Here is a 16691-nt window from a genome sequence, read left to right on the forward strand (position 1 = left end):
TATATGACTGTCTACTCCCAGGGAAATAGGCTCTAGGTGTTTCTAACAACTGAGCCACAAAATACATGAAGCAAAAACCGACAGAATTGAAGAGAGAGGAGAGAGAAATAAGCAATTCAAAAATAAGAACTGAGACCTCACTTCCCCACTTTCAATAGCAGATAGAACCATTAGTCCTAAGATCAACAAGGGAACACAAGGCTGAACGAGACTGTAGACCAGCTAGACTCAACCAACACACACACAGCACTCCACCCAACCACAGCTGAGGATACGTTCTTCCCAGGTGCACAGGGAACGTTCTCCTGGACAGAACCCAGGCCATAATACAAACCTTAATCCATATAAAAGGACTGCAATCATACTAAGTATATCCTCCAAAATCAGTGGAATAACATTAGCAATCAGCAAAGGGAGAACGTTTGAGAAACTCACCATTATATAGAAATTAAAAAACACACTTCTAAATAACCAAGAGGACAAAGAAGACGTCACAAGGAAAATGACAAAAAACTTGAGATGAACGACAACAAAAGAACCTTATGGGATGCAGCTAAAGCAGTACTTAAAGAGAAATGTGTGATATAAATGCCTACCTATGTTTAAAGAAAAAGAACTTTCAAATCAATAACCTAAACTTCCACCTTAAGAAACTAGAAAAAGAAGAGCAAACTAAGCCAAGGCAAACAGAAGAAAGGAAATAAAGCTTAAAGCAGAAATGAACAAAATAGAGAATTAGAAAAATTCACAAAACCAAAAGTTGGTTCTTTGAAAAGATCTATAAAAGTAACAAACCAGGCATGGTAGTGCATGCCTATAATTCCAGGTGCATGCCTATAACTCAGGAGGCTGAAGTGGGAGGACTGCTTGAGCCCAGGAGTTGGAGATTAGCCTGGGCAACATAGTGAGACCCTGTGTCAAAAATTAAAAATAAATAAAAATTATTTTTTAAAAATATGACAAACCTTTAGTTGGACTGACCAAGAAAAATACGAATGAAGACTCAAATTACTAAAATCAGGAATGAAATAGGGAACATTACCACTAACCTCAAAGAAATAAAAAGGATTATAATGGAATACTATGAACTATGTTGCATATCAACAAATCAGATAACTTGGATAAAATGATCAAATTCCTAAAACACACAGACTACCAAATTGGCTCAAGAAGAAATAGAAAATCTGAATAGACTTATACCAAGTAAAAAGACTGAGCTAATATTCAAAAAACTTCCCACATAGAAAAAGCCAGGACCACATGGCATTTTTTGCTGGTGAATTCTACTGAATATTTAAAGAAGAATTAACATCCATCTTTTACAAACTGTTCCAAGAAACAGAAGAAGGAATATGTCCCAACTCATTCTACAAGTCCAGTATTACACTAATACCAAAACCAGAAAAAGCTATCACACGAAAAACTACACACAAATATCTCTTATGAATATAGACACAATTAGATAGTAGTAATGGTTGCACAACTCTTGAATGTACTAAAAAACATTGAATTGTATATTTTAAATGGGTGAATATTATGGTATGTAAAATATTAATATATTTCAAAAAAAGTTGTTAAAAATGGATATCCTTGGGGAGGAACTGTAGGCACAATAAGAATTCCTAACACTTACCAGTACTTGAGTTGTGTAAGAATTAAGCAAGGCTGGGGGTGGTGGTCTGAGGGAGGAGACTATTTGGAGGTTAATATTTTTTTTTACTCTTCAGAGAAGGAACAGCTGTCAGATAAGAGTGGGAGGCATTCAGAGCAAAGAAATTAATTCCTCTTGGTAGTAAAAACATCTGGTTGTCAACACAAAATTCTTTGGAAGTCACTTATCTAAGCTGAATTGGCATGACTGGCCTGTATCAGGTTAACATGTTTTTAACTAATAAGACCAGACATTTAGGAAACTAAAGATAATTCCTGGTCCTACTGTATGATAAAGTACAAGCAGAATGCATTCATATTTTCCACAGATAATCCTTGCATGTTCAATAACCTGTCCTCACATGCAATGTCTCTCCTGAGAGCGCAGAGCTGACGGTTCTGAGCTCTGCTTTTGGCATCAGAGCTCCCTGGGCTAGAATTCCAGTTCTGCCACTCATAGGCTGTGAGTGTTCTGAGCTTGGAGCGCTGGTGTGTTTTAACTAACACAAGGTCTGCAAAGTCACTGGGCCATTGTGGGTGCTTAGCAAACAGTAGCGTTGTTGCCACTGTTTCCAATTGTATGAAATGAACACTCAAAAGCAGAGTGTAGGATGGCTAACTTCTATGTCTTATATTCCTGTTTCATACAAAGTTTAGGTAGTGGATAAAAATGACTGAAGACTCTACAAGGCCTGTAATCCCCAAGTTCTCCCAGGTGACGCTGCTGGCTAAGGTGTTACATATACTAGCACAGATGACCTATCCTTTCATCCCTCATTGCCAGCAGCTCACTGAGGAGTGCCTGGCTTCCTCAACTCTTGGTCACAAGACAGCCCTCATTTAGTGATATATTTTTGTACCTTAAAATTAATTCTCCCTGGTCTCATGATGTGCTTCCATGGAAACACGTTTCTGTTGGGCCCTGGACCAGGCATGGGAAGCAAGCAGCATCATGGACAGAGCACGGGCACAGAATGGCGCATGCATGGTGGACACTCAGGAGGCAGGAGGCCGAGGGACTCTGAGCAGAGGTGGAGAAATGTCCTCCATGCCCATCCTCGGGAGGAAGAAAAATACATAGACCCACAGAGCACCAATCACTCCCCTCTTCATCCTGGAGGTTTACCTGAATGCTGCAATTCCGGAACGGGGAGTATCCATCAAAACCGGGGACCCAGGAGATCAGAATGCTGTGTGCTGTACTGTTGTGCACGTAGACCGCAGTTGGCGGGGAGGGGATTGCTACGGAAAAACAAAGACACACACACATGAACACAATTACAGACCACGGGAGCCCACAGCTACCAAACAAATGCATTAATACCCAGCTTATTTTAGTTTCTTGAGATTAACAAAAGGAAATACGTGTATTTAAGAGAAGCCACCCTAGCTTGAAAATAATCGTATTAGCCTGCACAGAAGTCTTCCTGTGATGGACCAGGGAAGTGGAACACAGACCCACTTTCCTACTGATGAAAGGAGGAGACCTTTTAACTGGAAAAGGATGTAGAGACATTCACGTCTTTTACTGAGCACATGTTCAAGACTCTATTGTGTGCGGCCACCTCTGTGGGCACTGGTGCACTGAACAGGGACAAAGAGTCACTGCCCTGCCCTCATGGAGTGTATGGTCCACTGGGGGAGACCCACACTAACCGAGGATAACAGCACCCTGTGCCCAGAAGAGAAGGGTGCCACAGGAGCGTGTGTGTGCGTGCATGCATGTGTGTATATGTGCATGCGTGTGTGTGCATGTAGGGGGAGAAGCTTTCTAGGATGAGGAAACAGGTAAGAGTCAGTTTAAGCAAAGGAGCCAACTGCATCTGCTGGGGGAGGGGCATGTGTGTGCAACAATGAGTGTGCAAGGACCTGGGCTGCACGTGGGGCAAGGATTAGCTATCCTTTCAGTTAGAATCTGAGGAGGAAGTGAAGTTTGGGGAATCTTATTTCTCTGTGCTAAATTTAATTCTGAATAATAATTACATGCATAATCAAAACTGATGGCTAACATTTTGGGGTGCTTACTATGTGCCACACACTTTGTGGACTTCTTCATTTAATCATTACTAGAACCTTATTAGAGAGGTGGTCTTAAAATCCCCACTTATAGATGAGGAAACTGAGGATCAGAGAGGTTAAAAGCTTGCCCAAGGTCACAGAGAGGTTGTAAGCAGTAGAATGGGGACCTGAACTCATGTCTGCCTGACCCCAGAGCTTGTGTCTCTCAACAGGACACTAGAGGCCTTTTGCAGGGGACAGCAAGCAGACGGGCGTGACTACCAGCAGGGACCGGGAACCTGGTCTACACTTGAGCAGCTGTATGGCCCTGGGCACAGTTACATACCCTCTCTAAATGGGGATAGTGACAGCATTGCCCCACCTGGGACAGGTGTGGGGGGGGGAGCAGGGATGACAGAATGGGTAGGGGAGGAGGAGGAGGGTGGGCTGGGACCTTATGCAGTGTGCACTGGGTACCACATGATTCAGGAGTTTTGGTTTTACTACTAGTAGACATACAGCTTGGAGAGTGGGGAAGAGTCAGCACAGTATTTGACTCACTTCCCTAAGCAGATTATTTGCAGAAATGCCCTAAAGTATCTGCCTTTCAAGATCAAAATTTGACCACATATACCACAGTAATAACAGATTAGAGGGAAGGAGTCTTGATTGCTTTTTTTTTAAACACATTAATTGGCCATTTCTTTTCTTGGTTGCTTTGGCATAAATTTAAAGTTTACAATAAATGGCTTCAAAAACATAAGTTTTGGGAATAGGATTTAATAAAATAAAATCTTAGCTGAGATTCTGTGTGAAGCAGGAACTTACAAAAGTGCTTCTCATTTTATACATTTTTAAACTTTTTGTTTATACTTTATGAAAATATCTTTACAAATTTACACCCACTCATGAATTTCTGAAATTCCCAACATTTCTTTTGAAAACTGTAATAATGAGATTTGTAATGAAGGAAGGAGGTTATATACTTCCTCCAGTTAATAACTTTCAGTTTGCTAATTTTCTTATTCCGGTGAACATTTGGAAAATGCCCATTCATAGCCTTCATCCAGTTGACTTGCTGAAACTGAAAACAGTCCCTTTTTTGAGTATAACATATTTTATAATTTTGAATCCCCTTCTGTATACACCCAACCTTTAACTCATTATTAAATACATCCTGCTTTTTCCTGGCACTGTTTCCTCAAGGATAAGATGAAAAGAATATGAGCACAATATCTAAGTTAAGATCAAATAGTAAAATATAAAATTTGCTTGAATTTCTATGACAGAATAATGAAGATGATTTGAAAAGAGATTTTAAAAGACAGCATTTACTTGTGGGTTTTCCCTTTTTTTTCAAATTTCAGGTTTAAACATCTTGGATCCCAAAAAGGAGGATAAGGTAGATGGGTTGGATTGGAATGTCTCCACTCGGCTGAGGGACCTTCAAACACGTGCCTTTAATTCTGTTGTTGTGTGTAAGTCACTGACAAGCAGGCACAGCGCACAGCCGCAGTGAAATCCTAGCTCAGAGGAAGCAAGAGGAAGCGGGAGATGATGAGATAGAGGGATAGGAGCACTGGGCTCCCGGAGAGTGACTCTGATTCTGTTCTCCACTCCTCCCGCTGAGTCAGCAGCTGGCAGCGACTGGTGTCAGGCCCAGATGACAGGGACGGGGCCCATTCCCTACATCAGGCATCCTCAAACTATGGCCCGCAGGCCATATGCTGCCTGCCTAGGACATTTATCCAGCCCGCCGGGTGTTTTTGCCACAGCTGCCTGTCCTGTTTAGCAGCCGACTTGTCCCAGGCCCACAGTGCGCACTCTCCAATGGTCTGAGGGACAGTGAACTGACCCCCTGTTTAAAAAGTTTAAGGACCCCTGCCCTAGATCATGCCCCAAGTCACACCATCTCCAGGGCTCTTCAGAGTTAATGAGGACTAGGTCAGGGTAGAAGAGGGAAAAGTGAAAATTGGAGTTAATATGATGAAGGGCAGCTTATTTCCTTATTGGTCTAAGCAGAACAAAGCTAGTGAATGTTTATCAAAGACTTAAGTGCCAGGCACCGTTGTGAGTGCTTTTACCTGCATTTATATCATTAAGCCTCAACAAGTGAAAAGTTCTGTAATTATCCTCGTTTTTCAAAGGGGAGCACTGAAACCAAATAGGTGAAGTGACTTGTCCAAGGTCATAAAGACTGTTGGCAGGAAAGCCTGGACTCGAAGCTGGGCAGCTGTCCTCAGAGCTCATGCTGGGCTCCCACAGCCCCCGGGGACACTCAAGACCACTGGCCTTGCCACTTACCTTTGATGTTGACCTGCACGCCCTTGGACACCGTCAGCCCCTTGTCATTGTGGGCCTCACAGCTGAAGACTGCCATCTCAGTCAGACCTGGAAGGGAAGGAGACCCGTGAGACCTGCAGCAGAGAAACAGATGGCTGTCCACCAGAACCCATGGTTGTCTTAGCGTTCTTTTATTTCCTGGTTCATTGCTTCGAGTCGTAAGAGCAAAGTAAACTTCAAAGGTATGTTAGCTATAGAAAAACAAACCTAGGAATAAATCCCAGGTACTAACAGCAAGATAGCCGTGGGCCCACAAGGCCCCTGTTTCATTTATTCATGTCCAGAATGGTGTGATGTTAGGTAATAAACCATTATCATTTAGACTTTTAAAATTGCTGGCCCCAATATCAAGAAAAGTAGGTTCTGAGGCTTACTCAATCCTGTCACTTGGCCCCCCCCCCCCCCCCCGAGTACATCTGTGTCATTATGCTACAGACATTTCAGAATGCTGAAAATGGCAGGATAAATAAACAGCAGGATGAATCCCTTCTTAATAGTAAAAACTGGTCAATTCATAAGAAATTATTATAAAGCAAGGTATTGTAACTAATTGAAAAGAAGCCACTAGTGCTAAGTGAAGAATTTTATCATTTCGGAGGTTTGAAGATAGCTTAAAAATAGAAAAAAAATTATTTATTGATTTTAAATAGAAAGGAAGAGATTTTACCCAGATCGTGGTTTCTAATACCATTCTCCAGTACAAGGAACCAGGGCTTCTTGGAGAAATGGCTGATTCTCAGATTAGGGCAGGAAATATAGAAGATGAGCATGAGGTGAAATATAACACAAACACAACATGCAACACATACAAACACACAATGATGGGGTGTGTCAAAGAGATATAGGAACTAACTCCCCAGTGGCCAGAGCTGGAACAATTTGAGCAAGAAAATAAAGTTGCATTGAATTATAATGCAAACTAGAAAATAAATATCTACGGGTCTATACTGCAAATAATGACTAAATAAATAGAGGAAAGTAGACAAATCTCCCGTGCAGAAGAATTCCAAATAGTTTATGTGGATACTCCGCCCTCAAGGAGGTGGAGTAATTCCCCACTCATTAGGCGGGCTGCACAGTGACTTCCTTCCAACAAGTATAGTGTGGAAAGTGGGAAAAAAGAAAACTTGAGTAGAGATACTGACCAACATTACCTCAGCCAGGTGATCAGGGTTCACACCAACAGTGGCAAGTCATGTCAACAGAAGGTACCCTTCATATGATGTGATGAAAATGGCACTTCCCCTCCATGGTCTTCCTCCCCAAAACATAAAACCCCAGTCTAATCATGAGAAAAACACTAGTCAGGTCCAACTTGTGGGGCATTCTACAAAATGCCTGATCAGTAATGCCTCAAGGCTGTTAAGGTTGTTAAAAATAGGAGAGTTTCTGTCATAACCAAGAGAAGCCTAAGGACACACAGATGACTAAATGCAATGGGGCACCCGGGGTGAAATCCTGGGACAGAAAAAAGACAACAGATAAAAACTAAGGAAATCTGAATAAAGTGTGGACTTTAGTAATAATGTATCAGTATTGGTTTATCAATTGTAACAAATGTACCACATTAATGTATGATGTTAGCAACAGGGGAAGTGGAGGTGGGCTTCCTGGGGATTCTCTGTACTATCTCCATTGCTTCTATGTAAATGTAAAAGTATTCTAAAATTTAAAAGGTTATTTTTTTTTAACACAGCTATGGCTAGGAATAGTGGCTCACACCTGTAATCCCAGAGCTTTGAGAGGTAGGGATGGGAGGATCACTTGAGGTCAGGAGTTTGAGATTAGCCTGGGCAGCATACCAAGATCCTATCTCTAAAACAATTAAAATTAAAAAATTAGCCAGGCATGGTGGTAAATGCCTGTCATCCTAGCTACTTGGGAGGCTGAGGTGGGAGGATTGCCTGCACTCAGGAGTTCAAGGCTACAGTGAGCTATGATTAGGCCACTGCACTCCAGCTTGGATAACAGAGTGAGACCCTGTCTCTAGAAAAATTAAAATTAAAACTTAAAAAAAAAATAAAAGCACAACTATATATAGTAGATACTCATTAGTTGAATCTGGAAACTTCTATATCTATGGCCCACATCTGGCACACAGTGGTGTCATCTGGCACACGGTACTATCTTCATAAACTGGAGAAAGATAAAATTGGGGGAAATATGCCATTTGCTTCTTACCATAAAGGTAAATTTTGTTTTATCCTATCCATCTACTTGTGAGGGAAATGTCACATCTGATATTTGTAATTTCAAAGTTTGCCACTAACGGAGTAATAAAATATTTTAAAAATGAAAGGGGAAAAAAAGCTGCTGAAGGGAGCACAGCAGAAACCAGCCCAGGAAGGCCGTTCCCCGTCGGGTGCCTGCATGGCCAAGCCTGTGCCAGGCCTGGGGCCCAGGGGTCAGCACGTGGCCGAGGACTGTGTCAGTGAGAAGTTGTGAGAAGAAACGCAAATCTGGTCTCTTTCATATCAGCACTGCTTCTGAGGGGTTAAATGTGCACTAAAAAAAATCAGCGCTGGTAATTTCTTGTCATTTTCCATCTAGATGGGAGACTGTCAGCATTTGAAGTACCCTGAATATCTTGGCACCCACATCACTCATTGAAACAATTCTTCCCCCACAGCAAGGAGTTTTCCATCATGACTTTTCTGCTTCCCCTGGGAATTTTCTTCTAACTACAAACTACAAAATCACATTCCAAACTGGTCATGGGGGAAGAGCCAGCTCTATGGTAAAAACGGGAGGTTTATGTCATTGAGATCCATCATCCAGTTACAGGTCCTCCAGTAGGACCGTGGGGGACCCTGGTCTTGAGTCCTATGTTATCAGTGCCAAAAGTGAAACTGGACATCATGGGACATGACTGCAGGTCAAGCAGGAAGTCATTTTTCCTCTGTGTGTGTTTCTTTTCAAAGCATACAGAGGGCCAGGAAAACAATCTATAGCAAATGTCCTCGCATGAGGCATTCACGCCAAGTCAGAATTGCCTTGCAGCGGCCGAGCGACCCACTACAGCAGTACTCCAGGCGGTCAGCAGGCCAGCACCCACAGGCCAGACAGATGCCAGCACAGAGAGAAGTGGAAACTGGTTCAAACCAGCGTTAACATCCTCTGAAACCAGATGGCACTTAAGCCTAAATATAGTCTTCTTTAATTAATTTGTTCAGTTAAACTTTTTTTGTTTAATGGTAGTAGTTTCCCAAGTAGAGACTCATTTAGAAGCCTGGACTGACTACAGCAACGAGTGTGCACTAGGGAAAAACAGCTCCCTCTCACTCACCTATTCTCCTTCTGTGGATGAACAGGAACCACCAGACTGGAATAGCCCTTGATGTTATATAGCCCAAGCCCTTGTGGCTTTCCAGGGAGAAAAATCATCCACCCCCATAAGTCTCCACCCTCCCACCCACTCTAACCCGACAGACTCCTGCTCCTAGTCCACTCTCTCTCCTAGTGGCCGTTCTCTCTACAGTGAGTTCTCCTTTTCACCTAACTCTATTAAGATGGTTCGTGCCCCTCTTGCTTGGTCCTCTGCTGGTTGGAAAAAAGATTGCCTATCACACTAAAAGATATTTTTAAGCAACATTCAGTAACAGGATGTTTCCCTAGAGGGAAGGACAATCGGAAACACTGAGGAAGCAACTTCTAAGAGCACAGTTAGGCTAATTCTTTGAGCTCTGGATTAAGCAATCCTGTCAATTAACCAAATAAACAATCCTGTCCCTTCTTTTATTTTTTCCTAGCATGCATCTTTCTACCAAAGGAGGCAACAAATAAAGAACCCGCTGCTTAAAGGAAGTAGCATATTACCTCGGAACTCCTTATCTGTCCTGCATTCATTCACTCCACAAATATTTACTGAGTTCTTACTATGTGCCAGACATTTTCCCAGGATATATCCATGAATAAAACAAAGATCCCTGCCCGTACAGAGCTCACATTTTCATGGAAGGAAATGAGCAACAAATGATAACCTTGATAAATAAGTCAGCTGAATGCAGTAGTAGAAGGTAATAAGTACAATAGTAAAACAGAAGAGGATCAGAAGGTCAGGGTTGGGCAGGGACTCAGGCTGTAATTTTAAATGGGGGGAGAGGTCAGAGGTAGCTCCTTGAGAAATGGCCTGTGACGAAAGACTTAGGGTGACAGAATGGGCCAAATTGATTCTAGGGGGTATAGGGAAGTTCCAGGCAGGGTGAACAGGTGGGAGAGGCCTTTGCCTTTTCCTCTGAGTGGTGTGGGAGACCTGGAGCTTTGCACAGAGGACTGACATGGTCCGAACTGTGTTTTATCACGATAGCTCTAGCTTCCATGCAGAGAGTAGACCTTAAGAAAGCAGGTCTTTTAATATTCAATAGCTCCAGATTTCTTACTAATGTATAAAATAGATATTAAAAAATGCCTATCACAGCTTGCTATGAGAGTCAAAGTAAATGTTTATAGAATACATGATGAGCATTATGAACTGATTTATATACATTCTAGTTATTGTTACTATAATTACAAGAATATTAATTACTATTAATATATCCAACTAAAAAGATAGCTTAGCTGTTTTCTAGATGTGGATTTAAATGTAAACTGAGTATTAAAAATAAAAACCAGGAAGATGAACACAAATCCACAGTTGTTAACAGAAAGGTAGCTCAAAATTGACAGTGAGTTAATAACTATTGCATATAAAAATAACAATGCAAAAAATTTATAACAGGTAGCATTGTAATCATTCCTATAGGCTATTCCTATATCAAGGGCTTTACAGGCACTGTTTCACTGAATCCTCACAAATGTTTTCTGAAGCAGACACTGTTGTTATCCCTATTTTATATAAATAAGAGTAACTTGCCCAGGGACACACAACAGTGACATGGCATCAGTCTACAGGCAAAGCTAGAGATCTTAACCACTAACCTCTAATGTGTTGCCACCATTAAGCACAATGCAGCAAAAGCTATTTGCAGTTCTGCTCTTTATTTTGGAATTTGATTTTGCCCATGACAAAGTACTTCTTTAAAAAAAAAAATCTTTCTATTTTGAAGTAATTTTAGATTCACAAGAAGTTGCAAAAATAGCAGAGTTCCTGTGCTCCCTCCACCCAATAAGATCTTACATAATCATAGTATAATGATCAAAACCAGGAAAGTGACTTTGGTACAATACCATTAACTAAATAGAGACCTTATTCGGATTTACCAGTTTTTGTTTTATTTGGGGGAAGGAGAAGGAGTACATAGTTTTATGCAATTTTAACACGGGTACAGATTTGTGCCTACAGGACTGTTCCATCCCCAAAAGAAGCTCCCTCATGCTGCAACATCCTCTCCCCAAACCTAAGGTCTGGAAAGAACTGATGTGTTCTCCATCACTATAATTTTGTCATTTTGAGAATATTATCTAAATGGAATTGTAGGGTATTTAACCTTTGAGATTGGCTTTGCTCACTCAGAATAATGTCCTTTAGACAAAGTACTTCTTTGCTCATGTCTCTTAAAGAAAGCTCTTACATCACAGAGGGAAAAAATAAAAACTTGTATCAAGAGGGAATAAGCATATGACCTTCCTGTTCATAAATATGCTCGCTCAAAGCAGTCCAAACAATCGGCTATTTAAACCACTTCCCTACTTAGCATTCCCTCCGTAGAAGGGATCGGAAAAGTTTACTTGGAGGTTCATTTCAAGATAGAATGGCGACTCCCTGCGAACACTCACTGCTTGCTCCAGCGTGTGCGGGGCAGGGGCACGAGGCCCCCTGAAAGGCATCTAAGGACAGAATGGCCTCAGCACCTAGTTCGCCAGGCATGAACTACTGGGAGGGCCTCAGGTACCAAACTAAAGCTTCCTCAAAATTAAAAACACAGTTAGCTAAGAATAAATGTTTATGTAGTTCTTTTATAATGTTACAAAACTCAGACGCTTAGGAACAGTCAGCAAGTAGCTGACTTGATAGCAGCCCAGCACAACCCCTACGCTCAGCACCCTGAGCCCTACGTCCTTCATCCCTGGATTTATTTAACCCTTTGGATCTGCAAAATGGATATCAAAATCCTGCTCTATTAATTTCACAGGACTGGCTAGAGATATAAATGAGAAAAGAGAGGACAAAGAGTTTAAATGCAAAGACAATTTTACAAATACAAGTTACTTCATTATCACTAATGTCCCTTTGTCCCAGTGAAGGGATCTAGGACTTGGGGACTGTTTGTAACTCACTCATTTGTTCATTAGTTCATTCATTCATTCACATGGTTCCCATGTGCCAGGCCCTGTGCTGGGTGACAATGGTAAGCTGATTAATAATTCATACATACCATTCACCTGATTAATAACCCTTCTCGGAGGCCCGACAAGCAGACGGTTATGCTGCAACGTGATGGGAGGTACGGGAGTTAGGGAAGAGGCGTTGTGACTACACAGACACGGGGGCAACCAGGAAAGTTTTCAGAGAAAAGCCCTGAGCTGAGTGTCAAGAGATGAACTGGGGTTTACTCGATAGACAAGGAGAAACAGGCAGGCTGGCAAGAAGGCACAGGGCATTCAAGGCCCTGCCAGAAGCTCATTAAGGCTCACAAGCAGGTGCTTTTGCAGGTGAGGCAGGAGGCGACCCTGGGGAGGTTAAGCAAGAGTCCCAGCACGTCTCAGACTTCAGGGTAAAAGCGTAGATTTTAACGTGTATGTGTAGGAGAGTCATTCCAGGAATGATAAGCTCTATATTTCAGAATAACCTCTTTACTGATGAGGTGGAGAATGACTTACCATGTAGATGAGAAGGGGTTGGAAGGAAGGACAAGAAATCTGGGACCACAATTAGGAGGTGACAGCAAAGGTCCTGGCCATGAATCAGCAAAGCCTGAATCAAGGCCATGGCAGTGGAAGTGCAGAGGAAGAAATGAGCAAAACTGACATTTGAAAATAATGTACAGATCTTGGTGACTGATTGTTGGGCGAGCAAGGGAGAAGAATCTGGATAAGTTCCAGGTTTCTGGCTTGAATGTGTGATTACATGCCCAGGCCTTCACTTCACTGTAGAGCACCAGCTACACCATCTCTCCTATCAAAAAGGCATTTCATAAACACTGGAACTAGGAACACTAAGTCAGCAGCCCTGCTGTTCAAACCCTTCACAAATAGGAAAACTGCTTGAGCAATGCAGTATATTGTATATTCATTTAGAAACTAGGTGTAGAATTTCAATTCAGCAGTTTAAATGAGTTCTTCATTTACAGACACATTTGTCTCTACTCTGAAAACCCTAGAAAAGCTGGTGAATCTGACAAGATATCTATGAAATGTTAATGAGAATTTTTTTGGGGGGAGGACAGAGTCACACTCTGTTGCCAGGCTAGAGTATAGTGGCATCATCATAGCTCACTGTGACCTCAAACTCCTAGACTCAAACGATCCTCTTGCCTCAGCCTCCCAAGAAGCTGGGACTACCGAAGAGTGCTACCATGCCTAGCTATTTTCAGTAGAGACGGGGTCTCCCTCTTGTTCAGGATGGTCTCAAACTCCTGAGCTCAATCAATCCACCCACCTCAGCCTCCCAGAGTGTTAAGGACTATAGGCATGAGGCACTATGCCCTGCCAATAATTTCCATTATCATTTACTTTTTGAAATATGATGGTCCCTGGTGGAAAGTGAATTCGTCATGTACACCCAAATTTGGAAGCACCTAGTAAATGCTGCAGCGTGCACTCTCCTACTGGTCCTTTCTACAACTATCACATACCAGGCACTGAACTAGACTCTAAAGATGTGGCCAAAAAAAGCTTCAGTTCCTGCCTTTAAGAGGCCCTCTGGTCTCATGGAAATAGGCTGAGGGGTAAATCAGGTATTCTGACAGATGAGAAGTAGGCCAGGCAGTCTGGCTCATGCCTGTAATCCTGGCACTCTGGGAGGCTGAAGCAGGAACACTGCTTGAGCTCAGGGGTTCTAGACCAGCCTGAGCAAGAGTGTTATCCTGTCTCTATAAAAAAACAGAAATATTAGCCGGGCGTGGTGGTGTATACCTGTAATCACAGTTACTCAGGAGGCTGAAGCAAGAGGATCCTCTGAGCCTAGGAGTTTGAGCTTGCAGTGAGCTATGATGATCCCAGTGTACTTTACCTGGGGCGACAGAGTGAGACTTTGTATCAAAAAAAAAAAAAATTAAAGAAAGTAAAATGTAACTTATAAAGAACTTGAGATCCAAAATAGGTGGCAGTTGTAAGGGTGCACCTAACCATTTAGAAATAAATCAGATTTCCAAACTGAGACAAACTAAGCCTTGGGTATTAAAAGAATTTGCAGCACTCTAGCCTGGGCAACTCTAGTCTGGGCAACTCTGTCTCAAAAAAGAAAAAAATTTGCAGAACTTGTCGCAAAAACACACTTCTAATTTCTGAGAAAACATACAAAAAAGGAAAAGTTCTAGATGAACAGAGATGAACAGTTTTTTTGTCCTTATTTCTATATAACATACAAAAACCTTTTTATTTTCTATATACTAATAGCAAATAATTGGGAAGTGAAGTCAAATATGCTATTTATTGGTACATAAGTACTGATTAGTGCACACTGACTGGCTGTCCACTGTTGGTGGGAATGTATTTTGATACAGCCATTAAGGAACAGTATGGAGGTTCTTCAAATAATTAAAAATATAACCACCATATCATCCAACAATCTCTATACTGGGCATATATCCAAAGGAAATGAAATCATTATCTTGAAAAGATATCTGCACTCCCACATTCATTGCAGCCTTATTTATAATAGCCAAGACACAGAAAAACAACGTAAGTGTCCGTAAACAGAAAAATGGGTTTAAAAAATCATATATATATATATATATATATGCACACAAATATATACCAAAAAGAATATATGACTGGGCTGGGCACGGTGGCTCATGCCTGTAATCCTAGCACTCTGGGAGGCCAAGGCAGGCAGATTGCTCGAGATCAGGAGTTCGAAACCAGCCTGAACAAGAGTGAGACCCCGTCTCTACTATAAATAGAAAGAAATTAATTGGCCAACTAATATATATAGAAAAAATTAGCCAGGCATGGTGGCGCATGCCTGTAGTCCCAGCTACTCGGGAGGCTGAGGCAGAAGGATTGCTTGAGCCCAGGAGTTTGAGGTTGCTGTGAGCTAGGCTGACGACACAGCACTCACTCTAGCCTGGGGGACAAAGCGAGACTCTGTCTCCAAAAAAAAAAAAAAAAAAAAAAAGAATATATGATTGGCTAATAAGCACATGAAAAGACATCAAAATCTTTTCTAAATCTAATTTAAAATTAGGCATCATAGAAAGGAAATGCAAATTAAAACCATATTAATATAACATTTCATATACACTGGAATGTTTAAAATTAAAAAGATTGACAATATCAAATGTTGGCAAGGATGTGGATGGAGCAACTGAACTCTTGTCCACTGGTGCTGGGAATGTAACATGGGTGTCTACACTTATGAAAACTCACTAAGTTGCACAACTAAGCCCTGTGCATTTAAGTGTATGTCAATTTTACCTCAATGAAAAGTCTTTATGGGAGTTCAGAGTAATCATCCTAGAAAGAGATGTATATTTTCTAAAATTTATTTTGAACCAACAAGTTACTTAATTATCAACTCCTTGGAGAAACTCAAAGAAAATTCAGATGAAGGCAAAGAAAACTATAACATTCCTCCTGAAGTCAGGGGTTAGAAAAGTGACTCAGAGATAACAGCTAAGGGCTGGCATTCACTTGCTGATTCATCCTGGCTGTAAATATTGACTGAGTACTACTCTGAGTCAGATATTACTTTACACAGGGAGCGCAGCAGTGAACAGGAAAGACAAAGTCCTTGTCCTTACTAAGCATACATTCTCTCAGACAGATGAGGAGGTCACACAAATAGCAAGGTAATTATAGATAGTGACAAGTGCAATGGACGGAGTAGACAAGAATATGTGATTGGGAGTCAACGAAGGCCTCTCTGAAGAAGTGATAGTTGAGTTGCGTCATGGGACCAGAGACAGGTGGGAAAACATTGCAGGCAGGCAGAAGAGACGGTGCAAAGGTCTGGAGGCAGAAAGAAACAAAGTGTAGGGGGAAATGAAAGACAATCACTCTGGTGCTTGATGAGCAGGGAGGGGAGAGTGGGATGGGGTTGGTCTGGAGAGTGGGCAGGGGCCAGAGCGTGCAGCCCCTAGGGGCAAGGGCAGGAAGGACTCTGGGTGATGGCCTAAGACAACCCAAAGCTACTGCAGGGTTTTCAGCAGGCAGCTGATGTCATCTGCTGCTGAGGAGGGTGGCTGGGAGTAGGGACAAGGCTGGGCGCAGGGAGGCCAGTCAGGAAGCTACTGCAGTGGTGTTGGCAAGAGCTGGCAGTGACAGGGACCAGAGTGTCAGCTGCAGAGATGGAGAAAAGACAGATTTCAGACCGTTGTAGAAGCAGAACTGACAGAACTGCTGATGCATTCAATATGAAAAACGAGAAAAAGGAAGGATGGGCAGAGGGTGTTATCATTCAGTAAGATGGGGAATTCTGGGGTGAAACAAGTCTGGGGTGGAAATGAAGAGTTTCACTTTAAGAAGCCTACACACCCAGCATGTGGAAATGCCAAGGAGGCAGCTGGATACCTGAGCCTGGGGCTGGGGAGAAAGGTCTGGGTTGGAGATGTAAAGTTTCAAGGTCATCATCACACAGATGACATTCTCAGCAGGGAGCA

At 42.0% G+C, this 16691-nt stretch overlaps 1 protein-coding gene across 1 annotated transcript in view; it reads right to left on the reverse strand.

Moving 5' to 3' along the window:
• Positions 1–16691, reverse strand: part of MERTK (MER proto-oncogene, tyrosine kinase) — a 104119-nt gene that overhangs the window by 52932 nt on the left and 34496 nt on the right. Inside the window, exons 5-6 of the mRNA XM_012742808.3 lie at positions 5953–6039; positions 2777–2892 (exon numbers count right to left, since the gene is read on the reverse strand). Coding sequence (XP_012598262.2) covers positions 2777–2892; positions 5953–6039 — 203 coding nt within the window. The remainder of the gene's footprint in view (positions 1–2776; positions 2893–5952; positions 6040–16691) is intronic.

This window comes from Microcebus murinus, chromosome 3 (genome assembly GCF_040939455.1).
Source record: "Microcebus murinus isolate Inina chromosome 3, M.murinus_Inina_mat1.0, whole genome shotgun sequence".
NCBI classification, from domain to species: domain Eukaryota; kingdom Metazoa; phylum Chordata; class Mammalia; order Primates; family Cheirogaleidae; genus Microcebus; species Microcebus murinus.